Below are 27,376 nucleotides of genomic sequence, written 5' to 3'. Positions count from 1 at the left end.
CCAAGGTCACCAGCAGGTCTGAGGCTAGGTCTGCCTGCGACACCTACTTAAGCCTTGTCTAGGGGCAGGTTCTTAATCCTATTGTCACAGAATCCAAAGACCCCTCCCCACTTCTCAGAACATTGATTTTAAATCCATAAGATAAAATACTAAGATTATTGAGGAGACCAACCATCCTGAAATAGGTAACAAAATAGTTTTTAAAAACCTAGTAATTAAATAGCAAGATCTAGGAGCAGGTCTATGATTCATAATTTCAAAGTAGTGATAAGCATAAATGATATTTTAAGATAGCCATAATAGCTTAATGTACTAAGAAAAGATCTGTGACTTCTACTGGGGACAAAATCACACATTCTTAGGGAAATGGTAAATTTCAGTTAAAGGCTAGGAAAAATAAAAATATAATGTTTTCCCCCTGATCCTGTTTACAGACCCAAAAAAATTCCATACACAATTCTCAGAGTTCCAGGGACCAGGTGAAGAGCCCAGCACTCCAGGGCCTGTGACTGTCTGGCAGGGGTCTACTCTGAAACTCTAGTCATGGTTTTCAAAGCCCCCAAAGCTGCCCTGTTTGAAGCTGGGCAGCCGCAGGCAGAGCTGCCTATCTGGTACGCAGGAGGCAGCAGCAGGAAAAGTTCATTGTGGGCTCAGGACATGGTCCATCAGGATTCAGAGTGCAGAACGCTGCCTAGATCTCCCGATTTAAATGCCCAGTGGTAATCCCAGGAATCTGCGTTTTAAACAGAGCCCTGACAATAACTTTCACAAATGTCCTCGAACTTCCCTGGTGCCTTGTGCCAACACAGAACAAGGTAGGGAGAGGGAAAGGAACCTGGGATGCCCCACACCTACCCCGGCCCCGTGCAAGTGGAGATGAACAGCATCTCCAGGGCCCGCTGTTGTAAGTGATGCCTGAAAGGTGAGGCCACACCGCCTCCCTCCAGGGAAAGCTGAGCTGAGGAGTGTGTGGCCGGATTGAAGGGCTCGGCACTCCCCACCTCTCCTCCTTCCTGCCTCTCTCCTGCACTTCACCGACCTCCTCCTCGTCAGTCTCAATCGAGCCTTGGAGCCCTGGCTGCTCTGGAGCCTAAGAAGGGGGAACAGGCACTATGAGGGCAGGAAATCAGCCCAGGATAAAGGTGTGTGTGAACCAGCAAGCCCACTGAGCCAGCCCTGCTGACCATGAGCCACCAGCCAAAGGGCCTGGGGAAAGAAGGTGAGTCTGTCCCCATCTCTGTGGGGCCCAGCCCCATGGTTTCTGGGCAGCAGCAGGGGACAAGGAAGCAGAAAGGGTCTTTTGAGACACAGGGACCTGAGTTTGAGTCCAGGGCCTGCCGTCCGCTTGCTGAGCAACCTCAGTCTGGTTATCCAGCCTCTTCCTGGCTCATCTGTGAGATGAAGGCAGCCATCATTCCTTGCAAGTCCGTTGGAGGCAAAGTATGTGCGCAACTGAGCAGCTGAGGCAGGCAGAGCCTGCCAGGGTCTTTCAGTCTCCTGCTGTCTTGGTTAGAATTGCCTTTCCTCAGCAATCCCCTCAGCCAATCCTTCTGTCTGTCAGTTTGTCAGTCAGTCTGACTCTCTGCGGCAGGGGTTTGTGGGTATGTTCTGACCTCCTAACAGTTCCAGGGTGTCAGAGAAATGTCAAGACCAGGGATTCTGGAGCTTGTTAGTAAAATAAGGGGAGCCAGGCTGCAGGCTGAGGCAGCTGTAAACCAGCTGAGGGTTCCCATAGTGAAATGGGGGTGGTCCAGGGAGGGGGCTTTCCAGAGGTCAACCATTCATCCCTGTCCATCTCTTACAGCAGGAGGTGGAGTGAGAGGGAGGCCAAGGAGCGGCTCTCCAGGCACAGGTGAGATGGGCGATTCGTTTCTGGGGAGCCTGCAGTGCCCTCTCAGCCTGGCAGTCCAGCCACCATCTCTTTCATCTTCCTTCCTCTGTTCCCCCTCCCCCTCCCCCTCCCTCCATGCTGCACAGGAAGGGAGGTGCCCAGAGTTAGTGACACTTCTTTCTTTTAACATTTTATTTATTTTGAGAGAGAGGGGAAGGGAAGGAGAGCGGGAGGGAAACATTTGTGAGAGAAACCTCCACTGTTGCCACCCAAGCATGTGCCCCAACTGGGACTCGAACAGTGGCCTTCCAGTTTGCAGGTCGGCACTCAATCCACTGAGCCACACCAGCCAGAGTGAGTTAGTGACACTTTGAGTTGAGTCTTGGGAAGTGGTGAGCCCTCACCGCCTGAAGGGCAGGGAAGCTGACGGCAGGCAGCTGGTAGGTGGTGGAGCCGGGACTCGCAGCCAGGCCAGCTGACTCCAGCCGGCACACTCCTAACCTCCACAAAGGGCCAGCAGTAGTGGGTGTCATCCCCCTACCCATCCAGAATGTGACCATGGCTTTTCTGTGAGCCAGTGAGGGCTTTACCTGCTCTAGAAAAAGCCAGAGGACATCACAGGCTGAAGAGAAGACCCCACACACACACACACTGCCATTGGGAGGGCAAAAGCCCTACCCACAGGGCGGGTGCCCTGCATGTCACACCATGAGATGTATTATGGATACAATGCCATTTTCTCCCCCCTTACATCCCAGCCAGGGCCCCACTTGCAGGTGAGGAAGCAGAATCTGAGGTGCAATGGACTTGGGGGGATATGGACAAGATCTCCTCATTCCACTTTGAGGAGAAGGGACTTGTTCTGGCCCCCACCCTGGCACACAGGCCGTGGAGAAGCTGACCCCAAGGTCCACCTCAGATGCCTCCTCTGCCAAGCCCTCCTCTCTTGTCCCCCAATGCTCCCCTATTGCTTCCCCACTGCCAGGGGCCCGAGTCCTTGGTGAGGCAGCTCGATGATAAGAGGCTGTGCAGAGAAGCCAGGGCTCTGGGCAGCAGGGCAGAGGTGTGGAGGCGGCGCTGGCACCTCGACACTCCAGCTGCCCGTTGGTCACTGTCCCGCCTCCTTACTCCCACCTGCTTACCCCCACCCAGTCCTTACCTCCCTCCAGAGCCGTGACAGTGAGCACAAGGGGTCCATGGGGACAGCCAGAGCAGAGAGGAGGGCAGCTCCACTGGTGACGGTTGCCTGCGGGAGGCTTGGGTCTGCTTCTCCACATGTCATTCCCCTATTGTCTTCCAGTCACTGTTCCTTCTGCCCCCATCCTGGCTCCCCCTCCACCCCAACGGAATGGGCTGGCCTTGCGGGCAAATGGTCTTTGGGAAGGACTGAAATGGGAAGTTGTTTTGCCTAAAACACATTTTCCTACTGAAACACACACACACACACACACACAAACCCTCTACCACATTTTCCCTTTCTCGTAGAAAAAAAGGAAATGGGCCAGTATTTTTGCTTCAGGGACCCAAATGGTCAAGGGATGCAGTGAAGTTAAATAAGGGGAATCCATTAAATAAACTGAAGCCCAGTTACACAAAGATTCCAATTAAAATCTCCTCTGGACTCATCTCTGAGGGGACCTAATAGCCTATTCTTTCAGTTGATACTCTACAAGGAGAAAAATAATCCCTGAGAATGTAAAGGTCTTTTCTCAAAATAATTCCAATTCCTCATCCCGTTCGCTGAAATGGCAGGTCAGCACTGCCCTCTCCCTGCGCCTCTGCATCATTTGGGGAATGCACTAACTGTCAAGGTCTCTGAGTGAGAGACTGAGCCGGCCTTCCAGCTCCTCCTCAGCCTGTTGTTTCTCCTCTGACTTGAGTCAGGTACCTACACACAGGAGGAGGTGTTACATGTAAGCAGTGTGTGCTGGGCTTGGAGGGCTGTCCAGTGTGGCAGCTGTCTTTCTAGTTTCTAAATTATGACTCATTTGAAATCCATTGAAAACTATGGAAAAAAAACTAAAAAATATCTTGTTCTCTGTGTAGAAGAGGTTTGGGGAAGATTTAAGGACAAATTCAGGCTTGCTTTCTACATTCCTTGTGAACTTCATTCTGTTGGGAAATGCGATTACAATTGAAATTGTAGCTTGGGGAAAAAATGTATAACCCCCACCCCCAGATATCTGTACAGTTAACTGTACCCAGAATACGTGGTACAGTTCACAACCAAAAAATATATATTAGCTGATTGAGGCCACACAGAGTTCAGAAGAGGAGGCAAACATATGTTGACTTTCTTGTCCAGTCCTTGCAAACAATATGGAGCCCATCTTAGGTGAGGGCCCAGGAGACCCTTCTCCTTAATCTCTTGCCCACTCTGAGAACCTACCTCAGTCCTAGGGCTCTCCTGGGGGTCATGGCTGCGGTGACACATACTGTCTCACACCCACTCCCATGTCTTTGGAGGGACTGGATTTGTTTCTGGTCCCATCTCTCCTCCCAGAGGGGAAAGAGCCTCCCAGAGCCATGGAAGAGCATCTACAAGACAAGCCCAGCTCTCATTGGCTGATAATGACCAGCTTCCTAACTTGGATGAATTATTATGATGGTCAAAAAATCTGTCTTTACGTTGTCTTCCAAAAGCCTTTTCCCATAGGAGGTGAGAAGCAGAGAGAGGTTAGGGCAGGACTGGGGGAAGAACACCTGTCCTGCCACACACACGATGGCCTGTCTTCGAACCTGCAAATAGCACCCAACACCTTTCACTGTGCTTATTTACACCAGCCATCTCAGCGGACCCTGCAGTAATAGCAGTAGCTGGAAATCGAGTCTCAAAGACAAGGAGATGAGTAGTGGTGGAGTCAGACCCCTGTTTGACGCCTCTCCTTGCCTTCACAGCTAGTGAAGCAACCACAGCAAACATGCTCACAGGCACTGCCCTACAGTGACTGGGAGCCAGTGTCCCCACCCCACAACAGCCTCTTCAATGCTCCAGGCATGCTCCATCGATGCAGGCCACATCCCGCAAAACATTCTCCAGCTCACACCCTTACCCTCCCCAAAGGCACGTACTGCTTTCTGGGTAACCTGTTCTCTCCACGCTTCCCGCCCCAGCACCAGATCTTACCCTAAACTCAGCTCTGCCGGAGCCTCCCATGCCAGACCCCTTGGCATTTCCACTGGGGTCCCTCAATCCCCTGTTTCCCATGCTCACAACCCCTCTAACCTTGTGACCACCACCCCCTCTCTATCTCTACCCTCTTCTTCTCTTGGCAAACTCCTGTTCATCCTTCAAGATGAAGCATTTTCAACCATCCTTATCATAATCCATCACTCTATTTCCGTGGCCTTTTTTCTTTAGTACGCCATTTAGTACGCAAAATATATTTAGCTAGTTTATTGTCAAAAGCTGGCTCCCTAAATATCAAGAACACAACCTGTTGATAAGACAGAGCTGATTCATTGCTTACACCCAAAGCAGATTGCTTGCTTACAGGCAAAGCTTCGGCAGGTCTCAGAGAGGAGAAGGAAAGGTCGGAATTGATGAGAACTGAAAGTTCGATTTAAGGCAGGTCTTTCAAAGAGGGGGCTTGGTTAGGGTTGGGGAAGAATCACAATATAACAGTCCACAATAAGCAGCAAGGCCAGGATGTTGAGGCAAGGCATTCAGAAAATCTTAGGGTGTAAATTGTCTGTGATGCTTGTCATTGGAGAGTTGATGCATCTGTGGGAAAATCCTGTAATGAGCCACATGCCTGGGCAGGAGATCCCTGGAAAAATAAAGTCATGCTAACAAAGACAGGCATAGCACAAAGTCATTTTGTATAAACACCAAGGCGTAGTTTGGGTTCTCTGTGTCCAGGCTGAGCATGGGGTAGAGGGTTTCAATTCTCACTCTGTCCTGGTGGTCGTTCTCCAGCCTGAGCTGAACAGTTTTAGATGTACAGAAAAATTGCACAGAAAATAGAGTGTTTCCATGTACAATCCTCTTTTTTTTCCCCACCTCCCCCCACAGAGTCCCTTATTATTAACATCTTGCATTAATGTGGTGCATTTGTTACAATGGATGAGCCAATATTAATATACTATTATTAGCTGAAGTCCACAGTTTACATAAGGGCTGCTCTTTGTGTTGTCCATACTAGGTCTGACAAATGTATAATGTCATGCACTCATCATTACAGTATCATACACACTAGTATGTCCTAAAAAAAAATGCCCTGTGCTCCACCTATCATCCCTTGTCCCGTCCCCCTCCCCTCCTGGCAACCACTGATCTTTTTACTCTCTCTATAGTTTTGCCTTTCCCAGAATGTCAGAGTTGCAATCATACAGTATGTAGTCTTTTCAGATTGTCTTCTTTCACTTAGGAAGATGCATTTAAGTTTCCTCCATGTCCTTTCATGGCTCAGTAGTGCATTTTGTTTATCCCTCAATAATATTCCATTGTTTAGATATTCCACAATTTATTTACCCATTCACCTATTGAAGAACATTTTGTTTGCCTCTAATTTTTGGCAATTAGAAATGAAATAGGTTTTTATGTGGGCATAAGGCTTCAATTTGTTTGTGTAAACACCTCCAAGGTGATTGCTGAAGTCCATGGTAAACCTATGCTTAGCATTGTAAGAATCTGCCAAACTGTGTTCCAAAGTGACTGTAACATTTTGCATACCTGCTAGCAATAAATGAGTTTCTGTTGCTCTACATCAGAAATGGATGTTGTTAGTGTATCAGATTTAGTCATTTCAATAAATATGTAGGAGTATCTTGTTTTAATTCACAGTTCCCTGATGGAATGCGATGTTTGCTTCTTTTTATATGCTTATCTGCCATCTGTATATGTCTTTGGGAAGGTACCTGTTCAAATCTGTTGCCTATTTTTAAACTGAGTTGTTTCCTTATTGCTGAGTTTTAATAGTTCTTTGTATACTTTGGATACAAATCCTTTGTCAGATATGTGTTTTGCAAATGCTTTCTTCCAGCCTATGGCTTGTCTTTTTACTTTCTTAACAGTGACTTACAGAGCAGAATTTTTAATTTTAATGAAGTCCAATTTGTCAATTTTTTCTTTCACAGATTATGTTTCAGGTGTTATATTCAAAATGTCTTTGTAAAACCCAAGATCACCTAGATTTCCTCTTATGTCATCTTCTAGGAGTTTTATATGTTGCATTTTACATTTAGGTCTATGATCCATTCTGAGTTAGTTTTTGTGAAAGGTCTGTGTGCAGATTATTATTATTTTGCATGTGATATGATGTCCAGTTGTTCCATCACCATTTGGTGAAACATACTATCTCTATTTAACTGCCTTAGCTTCTTTGTGAAAGCTCATTTGGCTATATTTATGTGAGTCTATTTCTGGGCTCCCTATTCTGGTCTATTGGTGTATTTGTCTATTCTTTCACTAATACCACACTGTCTTGATTATTGTAGCTTTATAGTAAATCTTGATATTAGATAGCGTCTGTCAACCAACTTTGTTCTTCTTCAATATTATGTAAGCTATTCTGGGTCTTTCTGAAATTATTCAAACCAGCCAGCCCTAACCCTGCTTATTCTGCCTCATCCATTTCTTCTCTCAGAAATTACCACAAAGGCTTTTGCCCACATTTCCCCTCTCTTCCTCTGCCTCCTGACTGAACCTATGGCCCAGCACGCAGTGTTGAGGAAGAGGATCTGAACTGACTGCTGCTATTATCTCCCACTCTTTCCCTCGTGCCAGGCAAGGAATATGAGGGCGAAAACCCCTGGAGGATGGAGCCAGCTGAGCCCTTCCTGTCTCAGTGGTCCAATCTTACCAAACAGAAGCCCAGACTTGGCCTTGACCCTTAACCCTTAGGGTCAGGAGATGATTCAGCTCTGACTCCAAAGGACTACACACCCAAGAAGAAAAAAGACACGTGCCTAGATCACTATCTGAGGATAGACAAGAGTGTGTAGGAGTGCCAACTGGTCAAAAGAGGGAGACATTAATCCTCATCCCAGATCAGAGGCTCCAAAAGAGGCCTTTGGAGCCAACAAGCTCTAGGAAGCATCTTAAACGTCTGATTTCTCACAGCTGGGGGCACTGTCTGTTTCCTGCCCCTGCAGGTGACAGGTCTGGAAGGAGACCCTCCAGGAAGAGGGCCCCCAAAGCCCAGGGTGCGTTAGGCAGGCGCGTAGCCCCTCCTGGCCAGAAGGAGCGGGCCAGGGGTAGCCCAAGGCCAGAGTCTCCCCGGAGGAAGCAGGCGGAGCACAGGAGACACCAAGAGGAGCTAAGGGAACGGGAGTGGAGCACGACCCAGAGGACCCGTGAAGGTAAAAGGAAGAGGGATGGGAGGGCTTCCTTCAAGGAGCAGAGAGCACCCTCAAAGAAGGAAAAGAAGGCGCCAAGGAAAGAGGAGATGTGGAAGCAACTGAAGAAACACAGGTGTGTTGTACCTCTGATTCAGGTGTGTTTTCAATCATGCTTTCCTTCTCCTGCTGGTCTTTCCCCTTCTCCTGATGAGGGCCTGATGTTCCCCCAACCCTTGTGAATAGGCAGCCCCTGCTCTCTTCTCCGGCTTCTGTTTGCCCTGCCCATCTCTCCACATTTGGGGCAGAAGCTGGAGGAGGATCACGGCCATCTGAGTGCAGTGGTCACTGGGTACTTTCCACTCAACACCTCATGTCACACCAGAGCAAGTGGAAGCTCCTAGTGGGGAGGTGATATAGCAGCAGGGTGGGACAGGATTCCAAGACTCCTGAATTCCAGCAGGTGACTTGCCACAGCTCTTGCAGAGGAGCTGAGATTGATGAAAAAAATTGGATTTAGGACTCACTGGAGGGCTATAAATACACCATTTTCCCAGTCTGGACCTGTGTCCTCTTCTGTGAAATGCAGCATTGCTCTAAAAGACCTCCGAGGGTTCCACCAGCCCTGACGCTCTAAGAGCTGGGGTTTGTTCCATCTGTTTTCTTTCCTTTGTTCATTAGTGTAACCAAGCAACCTGTGTTCAGCCACGTGGCACCTTGACACATGACCCAACAATCAGTGTTGAAGGAAACAGGTTTTTATTAACAGGATTTCAAACTGGGGCATGGAGCTCCTGCTCAGAGCCCTCCTCTCCCACAAGAACCAGTACTTCTCTTGTTCCCCAAAAGTCTATAAGCCAAAACCATGCCCAGAAGTTCCCCATATCCTTGTCTGTTCTTGAGCTGACTGCGCAAACAGATGTTCACCCTCCCCGGAATGTGCACTTGTGGGTTTCAGACTCTTCATCCTCTCACAGCAGCTCTCTCCTTCAGGATCTGGGGTGCACTGTTCTCAGCCTCCATGTAGTGATTCAGGGAAACATGTGTCATGTTACACTGGATCATCTGGATCATGGTGGAGTCCAGGGAGACACATGTCCCAAGAGAGCAGCTTCTCCATACATCCTTTAGGAAGCAGAAGTCTGCAATTCAGCACTTCCGGTCACAGCTCAGCCCTAAGCATCTCCCACGAATCCGTGCTTGGGTAGGCAGGTCCCCACACAGCTCCATCAGCTCTGCCACCATCTTCTCCTTCTTACACCAGACCTTGTAGCATGCTCTTACTCTAAACCGCGTACCTTCCCCCTTACACACCAGACCTCGTAGCTGACTCCCGTCTATACCCTTTCAGCCCATGTTGTTTCTACATCCTTCTCTCTCCTTCCACCCTTATTTTAAATGCTCAGCCTGGAACTTCCTATGTGACCTCATATCCAGCCCCTCCTATGACGTGCTGCTTTTGCCAGTTCCCCCATCTTTTTAACCCTCTTTCAGCTGCCATCTCTACTCAGGGCCAGGGTTCCCCATCACATGGAGCATCTGCCTACCCTGGCTACGTCACAAGCCACTATACACTTTCAGAGTCATGTACACCTTCTGCCCTGAGTGGCAGTCCTCTCTGTTCAAGTTAGGCACAGCTATTAACTTGTTATTGTTATGCAAATTATCTTTAGACACCATATCATCCACTTTCCCCTATCCTCAACTGAGGAATGTGGGGATATTTCAGGGGACCCACCCCGCTCTGTACCCCATTACATTAGCGCTAGCACACGTGGGTTAGTGAACAGAACCAGCTTACAGAATCAACAAGTCAGGATTCTAGTTCCATGTTTTGCTCCCAATTGTGATGGGATGGCTGCCTCTCTTTGCTTCCCTCTCTCGCTTTACTCACGTCTCGGGATGTGTGAAGAATTCCTGTTGGTAATGGGTGAGAGGCTTTTGAAATAGTTGGAGGTATTAGGGGTGTGGGGAAGCTGACTCTTCTTCCCGTGGTGAAGTTGACACTCTTTCCCACTGGGTTCCAACAAACCCTCTTCACCTACACCCTCAGTTATTATCCATGGTACCGCTCCACCTTTACAGAGATAGAACTCAGGCTTTCAAACGGGGCCACTGATTCCTTCTGTCCCCCATGTCAGCCCTCGTTGGCTCAATTAGGTCTTCTGTCTACTGTCTGGTTGTCCCTGGACATGAGCTCACAGGGTAAAGGATATATAGTGCCCTTAACAACTTAAAAGAACTTGAATGCATCATCCATGGGCCCTGAAGTGTCCTGAACTTTAGAAAGAGGCTGCACCATCCTAAACAGACCACCGGTATCTGGATGGCAGATACAAAGTAAGGGGTACAGACAAGAACTCATTCATGCCCATGGCAGGGCACAGGGAGATGAAAAAGACTCAGCTCCTCTCCTCCCCAGATGTTGATAGACTAGTAGGGGAGACAGAACATGGGTGTCAGTCACCATAAGACAAGGCAGAAAGCAATATGTGTATTAGAAAGGATTTGATTGGAGCTGGGGCACCCAGGGTTCCTCCATGGAGAAGATAAGCATTTCAATAAGTCCTTTAGAAGCAAAGGTGGAATTGGAATAAGCAATGACTGAGTGCCCTACAGACGGAGGGAACACCCTATGGAAAGACCCAAAGGCAAACATCATGGAGTTTGCATGAGGTATACCCTAGGCTTTCCCATGTTCAAGGGCTAGGGCCCCCTCCTCTGCACCTCCCTGCTATGACTTCTCTGTTGCTCCTCTGGAGTTCATTAGAGGCTAAAACTCATGCAAACTGCTGCGAACTGGTGTCTAAAATCTGTAGGAACTGAAGTGTACATCCTACATTTCCATTATTGAACCTTGCTGAGAAGGCTGCCCTTGCAGAACTCTTTGTCTAGCCCCTCCCTTATCCCACACCCCTGGCCGCTGTCAACTCAGCTGAGAGCCACTGTTCTTACGCCAAAAGGAGGCTGTGAGGAGCATGTACAAGAATTTTAATTTTGTGGCAGCTGGAAGTTCTCTGCAGCCAAACAATAGCCCCCAGCCACACATTGGGCACTTGAAAAATGGCTAGTGTGACCAAGGAACTGAATTTCCAATTTTATTTAATTTTAACTTGATATTAATACAAAGTTGTTGCAAGAGTCAATAAATTTACTTAACTTGGACAGGCAGATGTCGTTTTGAAATCAATTTTACTTTGAAGCCAAAGCATTTCTCTTAAAAAAAAAAAAAAAAAAAAAGACTAATTTTGTCAATGCAGATGCGAATGTCAAAAGAAAATGATATTCTGCTGCTTGGTTCATTTATCAGGAAACTTTTAAGTATGTCTCAAAAAGTTTGGGTATATGAACCTACTTTTTCAATTATACATGTTACAAAATTCAAATACAGATCAAATATGCTTAATAAAAATTTAATGTCTGATTTGACAGGCACTATGAGTATTAAGATGAACACCTAACTTTGAAGAGAGTACAAAAAGAATGTAAAATATCTCATTAATAATTTTTCTATTGATTACATGTCGAAGTTGTAATTTTTAATATATTGGATTAAAAGAAAGGCGTTATTAAAACTAACTTTACCTGTTTCCTTTTACCATGTTAATGTGGTTTCTAAAAAAATTAAAATTACAGTATGTGGCTCACATTATATTTCTACTGGGCAGCACTGTGTTCGAGTGCAGTGTGCAGGGGGAACTCAGAGAAATAAAATTTGGAGAGGCATCGCTCCCAGTGCCTTGGGCTACACCACCAAGTTGTGGACACTTCAGACAGGTGGTGGGAGTCGCTGAGTGCTTCTGAGCAGGGGCAGGCCAGCGAGGGGTGGTCAGAGCTGTGAGTGTTGGGCTCATAGCCCATCTGGCTTGCTGTGGGCTCCTCCAATTCCACGCTCACCTCCTTTTCACTCTCCTCTGCTCCACCCTGGCTGTCCTCCAGATCGCCCTCCTTGGCCTCCAACGCCTCTGGTGTGGAGTCTCTGTCTGAGGAGGAACTGGCCCGGATCCTGGAGCAGGTGGAAGACAAGAAGAAGCTCATTACCAACATGCGCAACAAGCCCTGGCCCATGGCGAAGAAGCTTACGGAGCTCAGGTGAGCAGGTGGTGGTGGGCCAGGGTCTCTCAATGTCCAAAAGGCTCCCTTCCTCCTCTCTGCCCCAAGGAGGCCTAACAGGAAGGGGGATTCACCCTCCTACACTGCTTTGGTCCCCTTCTGCAGCACAAGCACAGTTCCGTGGGGGGAGGCGGGGGGCAGGTTTGCCATTATAGCCAAGACAAGCCTGGGCCATGACTGTTGACTGAGGCCCCGCAGTTCGGCCAGATGGAGCAGGGCCCAGCTAGAGAGACAGAGAATCATGATGCTCTAGTCCACACTCATCCTTCCACTGCCTGGCTGTGCCCTTTGTCTCACTTCCTCCTCATCTGGTGGCTTCTGTGTTTCCCTTGGGGCAGGGGGGTGGATCTTTCTATAATGCCCCCTACCTGAACAGGTTCAGACCTTTCTTGTGTTCCAAGCACCCAGAATCTCTCCATGTGTAGCAGGGAGGGGGTCTATGTCAGGCCCTCACATGTCCTGAGTGCCTAGCACAGGGCCAAGCTTGCAGTCATGATCTGTGAACACCACCAGCCTTGTACTCATGCCCCTGAGTCCTAGTCTCAACTCAGCCGTTACTCTGGCTTCCATATGATGTCTGTCTGGCACATCATGTATTTTATGATTCTTGAGTCCTGACTGCAGTTTTGAGGTAAGAGCAGGAGTCACATTGCTTAACTTCTGGTTTTTCACTAGAAAAATTCCCATTCAACATTACCATTTCCCCCAAGTCTTTCCTCTGCGTTTCTGCCACAGGGTCGGGGGTGACACTGGCTTTCCTCTCTATAAAGCCACTTTCTCTGGCTCCTCTCACACCTGCGTTTTCTCATGGCTCAATTCAACTGCCTCCCCCTTTATTATGTAGAAAAATTTGGCAATTTTTTTTTAATCCTCACCTGAAGACCCGCTCATTGATTTTAGAGAAAGAGGAAGAGAGAGAGAGAGAGACGTCGATGTGAGGGAGAAACATTAATTGGGAATTGAACCGGCCACCTGAGTGTGTGCCCTGACTGGGGATCAAACCCGCAACCTTTTGGTGTATGGGATGACACTCCAACCAACTGAGCTACTCATCCAGGGCCGGCAGTTTAATTTGAACTCTGTTTGCTCCCAGGAGCATAGCAGACACTGGCTGCACAAACGTGGTTCAGACTCTGACAAGGGTCCTGGCAGAGCTTACTCCACTGTCCGCAAATTATTACATTGTCTCCTACGCAGCTGGGGGAGGAAATACCTCCGTGGGTACCTGCGGGCCCATGCTGACCCACAGAGCTTTCTGGGGTGATGGAAATGCTCTAAATCTGCACTAACAAAGCAGCCACCAGCATCTCTTGAGCACTTAAAGAGCAGTTAGTGTGACCAAGAAACAGAATTGTTTTTGTTTTATATTAATTTATTTAAATTTAAATCATCACAAGTGGTGCAAGATGAACCACAGATTTTGAAGACAGAATAAAAAGAAAGTAAAATGTCTCATTAATAATTTTTATATTGATTACATATGGAAATTGTAATGTTTTAATATATTGGATTAAATGGCTGCGGTTTAGGCTGTAGGTACCGCTCCAGGCAGTGGCTGTCTGATCTCTTCTCTTTGCTCCCTCAGGGCCTACTTCTTCCTCCTGTTACCCAGAACACAACAGCCACCTGTCACTCTAACAGAATCTCGTCCCCACTCAAGTGTCACCTGAACACATCTTTTATTAACAGTGGAAAAAGAGCAGCCATAATGATTATGGAAATGAGATCTCCAGCTGGCTGGAAGTCTCGGGGACCATGAAGATCCCCCAGGGCTATTCAGCTTGCCCAGAGGAGAAGTCTGACATCCCCTTCCTCCTTACTGCCCCCCCCACCAGCCCCCAAAGTGTGACGGAGAGTTCCTGTCATAGGTGGGGGTGAGAAGTGCCTGAGGCCTGAACAACTGGGAAGAATTGGCTCTTCACTTGCTCCCTGGGGCAGGTCTCCCGGCAGACAGTGGTCTCCTTCCTCCAGATCACCTTCCTTCCTCTTCAGTCTGTCAAGACTCCTTATCCCAGACTCAAGTCTGAGGCTCTCCAGCCTCGGGGTCTCCACTCCAGCTAGTGCCTGTTCCTAGAAAATTTCTACTATCTACCAGCTTACCTGTCTACCTCCCACATACCTGTAAGACTCAGACCAAGTGTCTCCTCTGCAGCAAAGTCCCTGTTGCCCCTCTCTGCATTCAGGCTGAGTTATACTACCCCTCTGATCCCCAGGCACTGCCCCCTCACTTGACAGGATGCTCTTGTTTGCAGAACCAAATCTTATCTTCTAATGTTCTTTCTTTTATATATGTAATCAACATGTGCTGAGCACTCCCTATGCGCCAGGCACTGGTCTGAGTGTCATATGTGTGTTAGGTAGGATGGATAGTAAACCAAGGCGAGGAGGAGGAGGGAGACCTGTCTCACCTCTAACTCAGCAGTCTTTAGCCTGGTCCGATACTATTGCCAGGTGTTCGGAACATCACAAGAAACACCATGATAGCACTGGAGGAGGGAAGTTCTTGAAATTCTATATATCATTTGACACTATTCATTCCAAGGTCTAGAAGGAGGAAGAGGAGGGGGTTCACAGTGCCCAAAGAAAAAGCCCATAAAACACCTTTGGTTAATTGTCTACCTCTGTTTTAGGAGGGAGTCCCTAATGCTTACAGAAAGAGCCCATAAACAACTTTGGGTAACTGCCCCAACTTTAATTAACTGCCTTTTGTCACATACCTGTTTTACAACAAGATAAATAAATGGGGTCTGGAGCAAGATAAGGATTTGGGCTAATAGACCCCTACACATACCTACATTCTGGTAGTTACATCTCTCCAGAGAAAGCTGGCACCACCTTTACCAATCAATCAATATGTAACTTCTCCACCCCCATCCCACCAACTATATAAGTCCTCAGAACAAAGGACCAGGGCTCTTGGCACCCCTGCTCTTGCTGCCCTGAACCTATGCCTTTCACCCCCACCAGGCCAATTCTCTTCCATAAGAATGTATCATTAATAAGCCCTGCTTACATGCTAATGGACTTGCTGATCTGTAGTTCTTTTCTTTTTCAGATTTCGTTTATTTATTTTTAGGGAGGGGAAGGGAGGGAGAAAGAGAGGGAGAGAAACATCAATGTGCAAGAGATACAGTGATAGATTGCCTCTCACAGGCTCCCAAATGGGGAACCTGGTCCACAACCCAGCCATGTGCCCTGACTGGGAATTGAACCGCCAACCTTTCGGTTCAGAAACCGGCACTCAGTCCACTGAGCCACACCAGCCAGAGCTGATCTGTAATTCTTTACTGTGTCAGCAAAAAGAACCAGGTTTCTCTCATTAACATAAATGGTACCAAAACCTGGAAATCCTGGCTTGGATCCTACCCTTTGTCTTCTCCCGTTAACATGTATAACAGTTCATTTAATCATCATATCCATCCTGTGGTGTAGGAGAGTAGTATTGTCCCCACTTTACTGATGGGCAACTGAGACACAGAGCAGTCAAGTCATTTGCCCAAAGTCACACAGTAAGTTAAGTGGCCTGGCCAGGATTTGAACTCAGTAATCCTGGCTCTAGAACTTGCATTCTTTATTTGTAATCAGATCTCCAGAATTACTAGACATTCTAGAATGCACCCCTTGGTCTTATGTATGATTTCCTCTTCTGACAGTAAAGTATTCAACAGCAGATAGCATTCCCAGACTACATTCTCTTTTCTAGAAGCAATGGTATGGGGACCCTAGTCTCTCACCCACTCAGGCAGCTGGCTGAACTGGGCACAGCTGTCATAGACAATGAAAAAAGGATGGTGCCCTGGCCAGGTGGCCCAGCTGATTGAAGCATCATCCATACACCAAAAGTTTGTGGGTTCAATCCCGATCAGGGCACATACCTAAGCTGCAGATTCAATCTGAGTTTGGGGTGCATATGGGAGGCAATCCATCGATGTTTCTCGCACATCGATGTTACTCTCTCTCTCTTCCCTCCTCTCTAAAATCAATAAATATATCCTCGGGTAAGAATTTAAAAAAGAAAGTATGGCATGGCAAGGTATAAGGAGCAGTAGCAGTGAATTGGGGCAAGCCTGCATTCACACCTCTGCCACATCTGGGTGGCTTGGCTGGCTACTCAATCCCTCTCGGTCTGGGTTCCTTCCCTTAACCTCTCCGAGCCTCATACTCATTTATGAAATAGGAACAATAATATCCACCTCATGCAGTTGTTCTGACAAATTCAAAATATTTATATTAAGGCCCAGCACGTAAAATGCAATTAATAAATAGTAGTTATTATTATTAAAGCTTGAACGTCTCTTATGCCAGACACTATGCTGAGCCCTGAGAGATGAGAATGGGAACAAAGATCAATCATAAAAGGCATTATTAATGGACTCCACTAATAGTGACACAAGGTGGGCTGTGATGTCAGCAAAAGAGCACCTGGTGCCCACAAGTCAGGGATGTTGGCTTTAATCATAGACTTAATTGGATATGTCCCTCAGCTTTGTCAGTAGCCTGATCATTAGGAAATTACCCAGACTGCTTGCTTCTTCTGAAAGGGATCAGAGGAAACTGAGTAGGGAGCAGGGACTTTCATCCCCACTGGGCTGTCATGGCAGCACCCCCCTTTACCTCCTGAAGCAGAGTCAGAGGACGCCTGCGGACACGCATTCAGATGAGATCCAGTCTCACAGTGGGATATACCAAATGCCCAGGCCTCACCGGGAAACCACGCATCGTACCAAGAACCGGGAAGATCTCAAGCTGGACTGTAAAAGACAATCAACAGATGCTAATACCAAGATGACATGGATGTTAGAATTATCTGATGAAGACTTTAAAGTAACTATTATATTATGAACACAGGAAGCAAACGAAGAAATAGAAAGTCTAAGAAGAGAAATAGGAGCTATAAAGAACAACTAGAAATTTTAAAAGTGAGAAATGAAACTGAAATTTGTAACAGCTCAATAATTGGGCTCAACATCACAATGAAGACAACAGAGTAAAACAACAATGAAGTTGAAGGTAGAGCAAGAGAAGTTACCCAGTCTGAGCAACAGAGAGAAGATAGTGGGGGTGCGGGGAGAGTGAACAGAGCCTCGGGGGCCTGTGGGACTATAATAAATGATCTAACGTTAGTGTCTTCTCCAAATCCATCAAGGGGGATAATTGTGGGTCCCAGAAGAAGAGAAGAAAGAGAGTGGGACCGAAAGTTCTCAACGAAATAATGACTGAAAATTTCTCAAATTTGAGTTTTGCCCTCAGTCTGAAAGGACACCGCTGACAGGAGGTAGGGTAAGATTTGCAACGGTTGGCAAGTGCAGGGCAGGAGCCAGTGTTTCCACAAACCAAATGCTAGCTCTGGTAAGGAAAGGCGTGATAGTCTGAATCACAGGGAACATGTTTAAAGGAGTTTGCTGGAAAAATGTTAGATTACTGTGTCCATCAAAATTCTTTTTTTTTTTTAGCAAGAGAAAATAGCCAAATTTAATACATACATATGTATAGGAACTGTGCATACAAGAGAAAGTCAGAGACCCCACATGCATGAGAGGTTCCTCCAACAAAACTCTTAAATGAGGTGGGGTCTTCACAGCGAATGGTCCTTTTGTGCTTATACTCAGTGCTGACACCCCTTCTCTGGAGGGCCCTCTGGGGAGCTAGATATTGAGAAAAAGTATTTGCTGCTGCGCCCAGTGATTCAGGCACAAAAGTGGCTTCTACTTTTGAGAGTTCTTATCTGAAGACTTCAAATCTTAAAAGGTGGCACATTTAAACTCAAAACTCTTAAGTGCTTACAAGTCTCTGCCCACTCGTAAGATACAAGAAGAGGACAAAAGTACGAATTTCATGAAAACAATCTTTGGTGTCTCACAATGTTGTTAGTCACAGAGAAGTCACTGCCAGGTTATGTCCTGCCTGGAGGGGGCACAGACTGCTGACCTCATTATGTAGCCTTAACCCATACAGCCCAGGTTCTGACCCTGGGCTCAGGAGCTAGGCTGTCAGCCTCATTAGTATTGATACGTTATGGAGACATCCTGACACAAACAGCCTTGGGATAAACCCCAGGTTAGGGTGTGACTTTGACACGTGCCCACGGCCCGCACTTGCCCTTTGGAGGTGGTGTGGTTTGGTGTAGCCGGCAGTGGGGGCTGTGGCAACAGCAGTGAGACACACGGCTTCGCCAGTCTTCATTCACCTGTTCGGGTTTATCCAGTAGTTGCTGACAAATTGGTTCTCTGGGGGGATGGTGTAGAGGAGCCCTGCTCTTGTGGCATGTGCTGATTTCCGTGGTCTAAATGCTCCCACCACAGCCAACTTCCAGGTACCAACAGTTCAACAAATGGTCGGCCACGTTCCTCAATAGTTAGCAAAAGGTTCTCAGGAGCCAAGCCTCACCAGCTGCGGCACACCACCCCAAAAGATTTAATTGATCCATGCATTTCTCATCCAACCTTCTCACTCATTCAACATTCATGCAGTCCACAAGTATCTCCTGAACGCTGTATTTGTTTTCTGTCACTGCAGTCGCAGATCGCCGCAAGCCTCACAGTTCCGCAGCTCGCATTTGTTTGCTCTCAGTTCCGTTGCTCAGAAGTCCAGCGCGGCACGGCTGGATTCTCTGCTCACTGGGCTAAAATCAAAGGACCAGCAGGGCTGCAGTTCCCGGCTGAGACTCTGGGTCCTCCTCGAAGCTCACTGGTTTGGGGCGGAATTCATTTCCTTCTTTTGCTTTCCATGTGGGACCCTAGCAACAGAGCGTCAGAAATTTTCCTGTTTCTAATGTCCTTGAATTTCCTTCCTGCCGCATCTCTCTCTGACTCTTCTGCCATCCTCCTCTGTTTTCACAAGGTCATGTGATTACAGTGGGCTCTTCCAGATAATCCAAAATCATGTCCCTGCTTTATTATTTTAAAGATTTTATTTATTATTTTTTAGAAAGAGGGGAAGGAGGGAGAAAGAGAGGGAGAGAAACATCAATGTGTGGTTTTCTCTGGGTCACCTCCAACTGGGGACCACCCAGGTATGGGTCCTGACTGGGAATTGAACCAGTGACTCTAGCTCACAGGCCAACACTCAGTCCACGTGTTTCTATTTTAAAGTCAGAAATAGTACATCTGCAAAATCCCTTTTGCCATTCATGGGTGTACCACCAGGGGGCGAAGGTCACAGGAGCCAAAATTCTGCCTACAGATACCTAACCTGTAGCAAGCACTATGCTTACATTTGGGAATTTGGGGGCCCAAACAGACAAAATGCCTTTCCTTCATGAAACTTACATTATACTCAACTAGGAGTATAAAAACACTGCTTTCAGCCACAGGCACCCTCACAGTTCAGATTTTTTTTTTTTGGCTGGGTGTTAACTGAATTTCTGCCCTCGTCCCTTTTTTTCCTAACCAGGGAGGCCCAAGAATTTGTGGAGAAGTATGAAGGAGCCTTGGGAAAGGGGAAAGGCAAGCAACTCTACGCCTATAAGATGCTGATGGCTAAGGTGTGTGATGCAGAGGCTGCAAAATTCTGGTGACTATCGCAGGCACCTCCCAGCCTCAGCGCTGGGGTCCAGCTGCCCCAGAATCCTGAGCGTGAGGTCCAGTTGGCCACTCCGATTCCTCCAGTAATGGAAACCAGCTGTGTTCTGCCAATTTCTCTATACTTTTCTGTGAGGGTTTCAACGTATTTAGAACCTGTTTCCTCTCCCGTGAAGACCTAAACTCATGAAATTAACAATGTTAAAACCACTGGTATCTTATTTTCCAAATCCTACATGTTGTTTGATGAATTGTCTTTTTTTATAGTACATCTTGATAATTTTTCATTTATTTCCTGGTTACTGGTGTATTCAAGTTTTAACGTATTCTTGGGGCCATTTTGAAATTTTATATTCTTCCAAAAACTAGATCATTTTTGTAAAATCTTCATATGTATTACCAGAAAGTTGTAGATGGTTGTCCTATAATTTTTGTAATTACTTTCTACATATATTGGGTTTGAATCTTTTGTTCCTAATATTATTTTTTCTCCTTTTTCAGTTTTAATTGCCCGACAACTATCTATGAGCCATTGTATTAATTTTCTTTAGAAACTATTTACCACTTAACAACTGCACACTCATATCTTTTCTTTCCGACTGAGGAGTGTGCTCTTCAACTATATCTTTGATAAATAATTTTGTTCAATCACGTTTCTATTCACATAGTTCTACCTTCTTCTTTATAAAAAGATTCCTACCCATCCTCTGTCCCCTGTATTTACCTTCCTTCATTATTATTAATTCTTTGCTCTCTCTCTTTGCATTCTCTCCAAATTTCTCAGGTTTATTCTCAAGATCATTTAATCAATTTTCTTCTATCTCAATTATAATATAATGTTTATTGTCATTCTATTTCTATGCTATTACTTTTTGCTTCCTTGTAAGCCTTCCACACTCCACCTATATTCTTTTTTTATATCAAATTTTTACCCTTTACTCTAGAAGCCATATTTCTCATATCTTATTAAGAATGTTGAATCATTTCTCAAAATGTGTTAATGTATCCTAGAGGAAATTCTTTCCAAAAATTTCAAAGAGTGGTGTCTGTTAGGTCTGGCAGAAGAAATGACAGGAGAACAGGCCATGAGTTTAAAAGGTTTATTTGGCCAGCTGAGACAGGCGGGCTGAGACCAGGAAGGCAGGAAGGTGTCAGCACTGAACAATAGTAAGGCAGGGGTTTTTTAAGGGGAGTAGGGAGTTGATTAGGGCGGGAGTTGGAGGGACTCCCTGCAGATAGCTCTGATGGAGGAGCAGGAGTTGATTCTGAGGACAGAGTAGTTGCTAAATTCCTGTCTGCAGATGAGGATGCCTTTGAAGGACACAGGCAGTCGCTGGCAGTACCAGCAGTTACTGTGGGGGCTTGCTAAAACCAGACCTAGATTCCCAGAACCTAGGTCTTATGCTTAAGAATGTCCCTTTTTCCTTGTGCTGCGGTACTGTTTCTCAGGCCTCATTGGTTGTTTTTAGTCATTCAGATTTCATCCACAGACAGGATGTATAGCTTACCTTGTCTTATTCAATCCCTATCTGAAATCTTTTTTCCTATGAGAGCCAGGTGACAGGAATAACTAATAACCCAGTCCTGGGGCAGCAGCTACCATCTCACCGAGCTCCGAGGAAGGGTGTGGGGATGTTCTGCCCACACCCTGGCCCAGTTTTCTGATTCTCTAAGCCAATGAAAGATACAAGTTTCAATGCAGAGCTTCTCTCAGGCCTCCCGCTGCCTCTACTCCACCTCCAGGGCATTGCTTTTCAGGCTGAGATGTCTACAGCCTTGAGGGGCTGCCAGATGGTTGCCAAGTGACCAAGTGGCAGGCTGGGTCTCCAGGGGCCTCACTTGGCAGCATTCATTACCCTCATTGGCCTCAGTCTTGCAAGCCTATAGTTTGTACTGATTTTATCAGCACCCTGACAGGAGATCCATCTGCGGGGTGGACTCACATTAATAAAGCTTATGAGACTGATATATAAAACCAGACACTGGGTTATCAATTTACAAGGAGAAATAACTGACACAAGAAGTGGAAAGTTTGAAGTCCACATCAGTAATGCCTTTTATTTTTAGTAGTATTAATTATACGGAGAGCTAAACCATAATCCCAATTCCAATCTATTAATTTTCAATACAAAATTACTGCCGTAGAAACCAAACTACTCAGAGCCCAGATGATGAGCAAAACTTCCCTTACAGATGGACCTACGTAGGAAGCCAAATAGGCCAAAGATGACTTTTGAGCACAGAGTCAGAACTAAGAAAAGTGGACGAAGCAATGAGACTGAGGTGCCCAATGTCCACCACCTGCCATTCCCTACATCCTTCCCTTCTTGTCCTAGGAATATCTTTGCAGTATTATCAATCAGTCTTTTGCCTATGAGCCCCTCTTCTCCTTTGCATCTGTGACCATTTCCCTCTTCTGACAGGTGGTTTCCTTCCTTGTGTAATAGTCGCCCAATTAGGATATGATCCAAACCTTCAGGTCTGGCAGCCTGTCTGATTCCTTCGGACAAATTTTCCCTTTCATCCTTAGTGAATTTACAAGGGAAAATCTCATTTTCTCATGAACAAGTTCTTACGAGACCTTTGTAATAATAGAAACTGACCTTAGGACCTTCTCCCTACTACCCCTTTGCTGTTTTCTATGAATCTTCAGGATTCCAAATGGATTTATCACCAGGGGATGGAGTTGTTGGAAGCAGCCAGGCAGCTGCTCAGGTGTCTGATGGGTACAAACTCTGACTGTTGCAACTGGGAAAAGACTATGGCAAGGGGCATGATGTCCTCCTAATGTTTTTTCAGGGGGAAACAAACAAACAAACAAAAACACCAGGCTATTGTTTCACCAGGAAAAGATTGGGAAGCCATGGGCTGAAGCCTCTACCAGTTCTACCAGCATCATACTTTAGCAAAAATTCCTATCGAATTTTGACACTTGGCTATCTGCCAAATGTGGGGGTGAAAGTTGTGAGATTTCTTTTTCCCCTGAATTTTTGTTTTAAGGTAAAGAAAGTTGTATCACAGGTTGCTAACCCATTGGATCCCCCAACCAGAAATTATACACAAAATTTCTAAATTCATATGTAAACTGTCCAATCATGAAATTTTTTCAGCGCTGTAGACAGAGGCGAAGTATTGTGTTGCCCTGCAATACCTTGCCTCCAGGCCCCAAGGCAGCATGTTAATGAACTAAGGGTATTGACTGTTTAATTTCAGAAATGGGTCAAGTTTAAGAGAGACTTTGATAATTTCAAGACTCAATGTATTCCCTGGGAAATGAAGATCAAGGACATTGAAAGTGAGTATTTTGTTGTCACTGTTGTTAGCTGGTTTACTGGAGTTTTTTAAGGGCGGGGATTGTGTTCTTGACCATCTGACTAGATTATTTTGTAGGCCCTGCTGTGTTAGCAAAAAGAACGGGCTTTGGACTAGCTACAAAGATTTGAATTCTGCTTCTTCACTTTCAGATTATGGGTGGTTGGGCAGATCCATAGAGCCTCAGGCTATTTATTTGGAAAAAGAAAACGGAGATCATAATGTCTGTACCACAGACTAATGTGTCAATTGGATCCATCACACACGAAAAGTGCTCAGTAGCGTTCACTTCTTCCTCCTGCAACACTTAAGTCCATCATCTTTTCTCTCTCCAGGTCACTTTGGTTCTTCAGTGGCATCGTATTTCATCTTCCTCCGATGGATGTATGGCGTTAACCTTGTCCTTTTTGGCTTAATATTTGGTCTAGTCATAATTCCAGAGGTAAGAAAAGAACTTCTATCTTTGGATAGTGTTGAGGCTTATCATGACCACCATCTTCATTTATATTAAATACTCTTTGTTTTACAAAGACTCAGTCATTATTATGGATCCTATACTCACATCAATTGCCCAGATAGTTCAGTTAATAAAAAAAAGGAACCAAAATATTTGTGTTTCTGAATTAATAGGTGGACCCTACATTCTTCTACCTCTCAATTTACTTTAATATCAGTGGAAAATTGATATCTCAGTGAGTTTTTTCTCTTTTACCCTAAAAAAAAAAAAAATAGAATGCATGATATCATAACTTATTACCTAAAAGCATTGGATTTAAATAGCGCTCCAAACTGTTCTTTCAAGTGTAACCTTACTGTACATATAGGTAGATCCTTACCTATAAATGTGCAACTAAGAGACAAAAAAGGAATGAGTGACTTGTGCAAAGTTATACAGTAAACTTATGTGAGTGAGCTCCCAAGTCTTCAGAGTGATGGCCTCTCATCCTTTCCAACGGCGCCTCTGGTCCATTAAGCACTGAGCACACACATTGCAATAGTCTTGCCTGAGCTGCTGGTGCTGGTGCTGGGTACACAAGTGGATTTACTTCATGGTAACAAGGTAACAATAAGTCTGTATTTAGTATTTTCTTCCTTCCCATTTATTGATCGGTTCTATGATAGTTTACTGATCCCTATTTTATTATAAAGGGTTCCACAAGTATACTGGAGTCAATTCTATCTACAGTCATATCCTTGTGAAACTTTTCTGCAAGTCTGTTTTTTAGGAAATTAAAAGGACTTCCATATAATGTGAATGAAATCAGATTAGTTGGAAGAGGCTGATGGTGTATTATAATCGCGCCTGGGAGCAAAGCTCTGTTACATTATTTATAAAACCACTGAATTCTTTTCTACATGACTTAAAAAGTGTAGTGACAAATATATCATTAACTAGCTTTCATACTCCTTTATATACATAGCTGGAAATCCAGGGTTATAAGTCCACTTAGTCCTGTGTATATCCATCCTTAAGCCAGTATCACTCTCCCACCAAGAGATAAGGATTCTAATCTTTCAGCAAGTGTGTGCAAATGCTCTTTCACCAAGCCCAGTTCTCCCCACAGTGAAAATATTGTCAGAAGCCACTGGGGAAATTTACCTTCACAGAGCCTTTGCTTTCTTCCTGGGAGTTTTTTATTACAAAAGAATTTATTTCCATGAGAAGATTAAACATTAAAATGCTGTAGGCCTATTAGACATTGCTGGAATTTCGCTATACAGTATTTCAGAAAGGCGGTCTTTAGGGTAAGTTGAATAAGTGTAAGGACACTGAGGTTCTTTTTTTCCCCTGAAAGGAAATGTTAAATATTATGTAATTTACGTAAGTTGGTATAATTCATAAATATTTCATATCAAAGGGTTTGTTTCTTTCAAGCAATAAAAGCTTATTGATTGGTGGATTCTGATGAAGCAGCCATAGCTGGAACTGTCCAGGCAAAAGCGCCTTGGCTTGATTGGGTGATAGGTAAAGTCACATGGGAGCAGGGTGGGGGAAAGGAGAGAGATGTGGGACTGGCTGGAATGAGGAGCCCTGGCAGAGAGGAGGGACAACTTGGAGAGAGGCAGAGAGGCAGAGACCAATCAAGAGCCTGATATTAAATACCTCAGTCCCAGATCAGGGTATTACTAATGGTAATGGATTAAAAGAAAGGAATTAGAAGTAGAATAGACAAGACTTGATGGCAGTTTGGATAACAGCAGCTGAGGATGTCAGGTGTCCCAAGGTGCCTTCCTAGTTAGGAAATGGGAAATTGGCCCCAAGGGAATCGCACATATCCAAACTCGCTGCAAATTGCCCTGTTGGTCAAAGGCACGAATAACTTCAGGGCCCAAAGGTTTTCAGCCGAAGCCTAATAATCAGATATTCCCATGGCTAATGGGTGTTTAGGCTAACCATGATGAGTCAGAGCATCTGGGAATAAGAATATTATAAGTGCTCAAATGTTAGACAACTTTAATAGAATTTCTCCTCATACTTATATTTCTTTGCCACAAATTATTAATGCCACTTTAATGGAATTAAATAGCTCTGAATGCTAGAATGAATCTTGTTCAGCTTTAACGACAACTGCCTGCAGAGCCCAGGGTGCCTACATGACCCCTGGGGGAGATATGCTGCAGAAGCTGACTGTCAAGGCCCTACTGGATGACAAGTTCTTATACTTCTTGTCTCAGCATTGTCTGGCTATGAAAATTATGTATGGAGTTAAAAAAAGAAAAGAAAAGAAAAGAAACCTACCAGGCCCTGGGTCCACCCCAATTAATTCTGATTGTTTGAATATGACTCTCTGAGACTCTGGTTGTGGCATCCTTATTTTATAAGCTCCTGTGATAGCAGATACCTAAGATTGTCCCCAATCATCTCTCCCTCCTCCCACTGAGTACAGGCTTGATTAATGACTTGCTTTGAACAGACTGTAACCAAAGCTGTCACATGATTCAACTATAGAAGGCTGTGACTTCCATTTTACTGGCATTCTCTTTCGGTTCCCTTCTTGGCTTGCATGCTTTGATGAAGCAACCTGCCAGATTGCAGAGGCCCACCTGACAAGGAACTGAGTGTGACCTTTGGGCAGCCAGCAAGGAACTGAGGCCCTCAGTCCAACAGCCCATCTAAATCCTGCCAACAACCACATGAGTGCATTTGGAATTAGATACTTTCCCAGCCAGACCTTCAGATGAGACCCCAGCCCTGGCAGGCACCTGACTGCAGCCCGTAAGAGACCCTGAGCAGAGAACCCAGCTAGGCCACGCCCAGATTCCTGACCCACAGAAACTTGGAGATATAAATGTGATTGTTTTAAGTTTTTAAGTGTTAAGGTAATTTGTTAAACAGCATTAGATGAATAATACAACTCCTCAGATGATTCTAATATGCAGCAAAGGTTGATAATTGTTGGTATACATTAATTAATTTAATTAAATCTTCAAAATACTTTACAAGCTCTACTCTAGGGATCACATAGACAGCATTCAGTCGGTAAGCCTAATATTTTTATTTCCTCTAAGAATAACTATTAAAATATTTCAGACATATGGGAAGAAATAAAGAAGACTATTTGCTTATGACTAATTTTAAACATTACAAAATTATATCTACACTGAAGTCCTCTATTTCTCCCAATTGTATTATCTACATAACCCTCACATGTGATCAGTCTCCTGAACTTGCTGTTCAACTTATATTTTTAAGTGTACTGGCTTAAAGTTAATTTCTTGTTTTTTTCAAATCATGTGTGAATCTGAAGTTATAGCCTCTTTTACATTACAGTGTAATTTTTTCCTCATTCACATCAAAGTTTTGTCTCTCGGGTATTTTATTAAAGGAACAACTTTGGATTTGTTGATTCTCTTTTTAATTTTTATCTATTGATTTTTAAGGAGGCAGGCAGCGAGGGAGGTAGGGAAGGAGGGAGAGAAGGAGAGAAACATTGATTTGTTGTTCCACTTATTTATGCACTCATTCATTGCTGGTTGTATGTGCCCAGACCCAGGATTAAACCCATAACCTTGGCATATTGGGATGATGCTCTAATCAACTGAGGTACCAGGCCAGGATCTGTTGGTTTTCTCTCTTTTTTTTTAAATGTTGATTTTTCTCTTATATGTCTTTTTTTTTTTTTAATTCAGGTTTTTTTGGGAAATAATTTATGCAATGTTGAATTTACTCTTTTAGGGTGTACCATTCAATGAGTTATGACAAATATATATAGAGTTAGGTAGCCATCACTACAATTGAAATGTAGAATATTTCCATCACCTCCCCAAAATTCCCTTGTGATCTTTTTGCAAGCAATCTCCTCTCCTTACCTCCAGCCCT

The 27,376-nt window shown here is 45.1% G+C and overlaps 1 protein-coding gene across 1 annotated transcript in view; it reads left to right on the top strand.

Annotated features, from left to right (window-relative positions):
- Positions 1 to 1,185: 1,185 nt before the first annotated feature.
- The window catches only part of TMC2 (transmembrane channel like 2), a 60,529-nt gene continuing 34,338 nt past the window's right edge, over positions 1,186 to 27,376 (top strand). Inside the window, exons 1-7 of the mRNA XM_090285236.1 lie at positions 1,186 to 1,219; positions 1,805 to 1,852; positions 7,928 to 8,246; positions 12,050 to 12,202; positions 19,616 to 19,706; positions 22,957 to 23,038; positions 23,391 to 23,497. Coding sequence (XP_090141362.1) covers positions 1,186 to 1,219; positions 1,805 to 1,852; positions 7,928 to 8,246; positions 12,050 to 12,202; positions 19,616 to 19,706; positions 22,957 to 23,038; positions 23,391 to 23,497 — 834 coding nt within the window. The remainder of the gene's footprint in view (positions 1,220 to 1,804; positions 1,853 to 7,927; positions 8,247 to 12,049; positions 12,203 to 19,615; positions 19,707 to 22,956; positions 23,039 to 23,390; positions 23,498 to 27,376) is intronic.

Source organism: Furipterus horrens, unplaced genomic scaffold (assembly GCF_987537825.1).
Source record: "Furipterus horrens unplaced genomic scaffold, mFurHor1.1.pri manual_scaffold_8, whole genome shotgun sequence".
Lineage (NCBI taxonomy): Eukaryota > Metazoa > Chordata > Mammalia > Chiroptera > Furipteridae > Furipterus > Furipterus horrens.
This window is presented reverse-complemented; position numbering and strand designations above follow the sequence as displayed.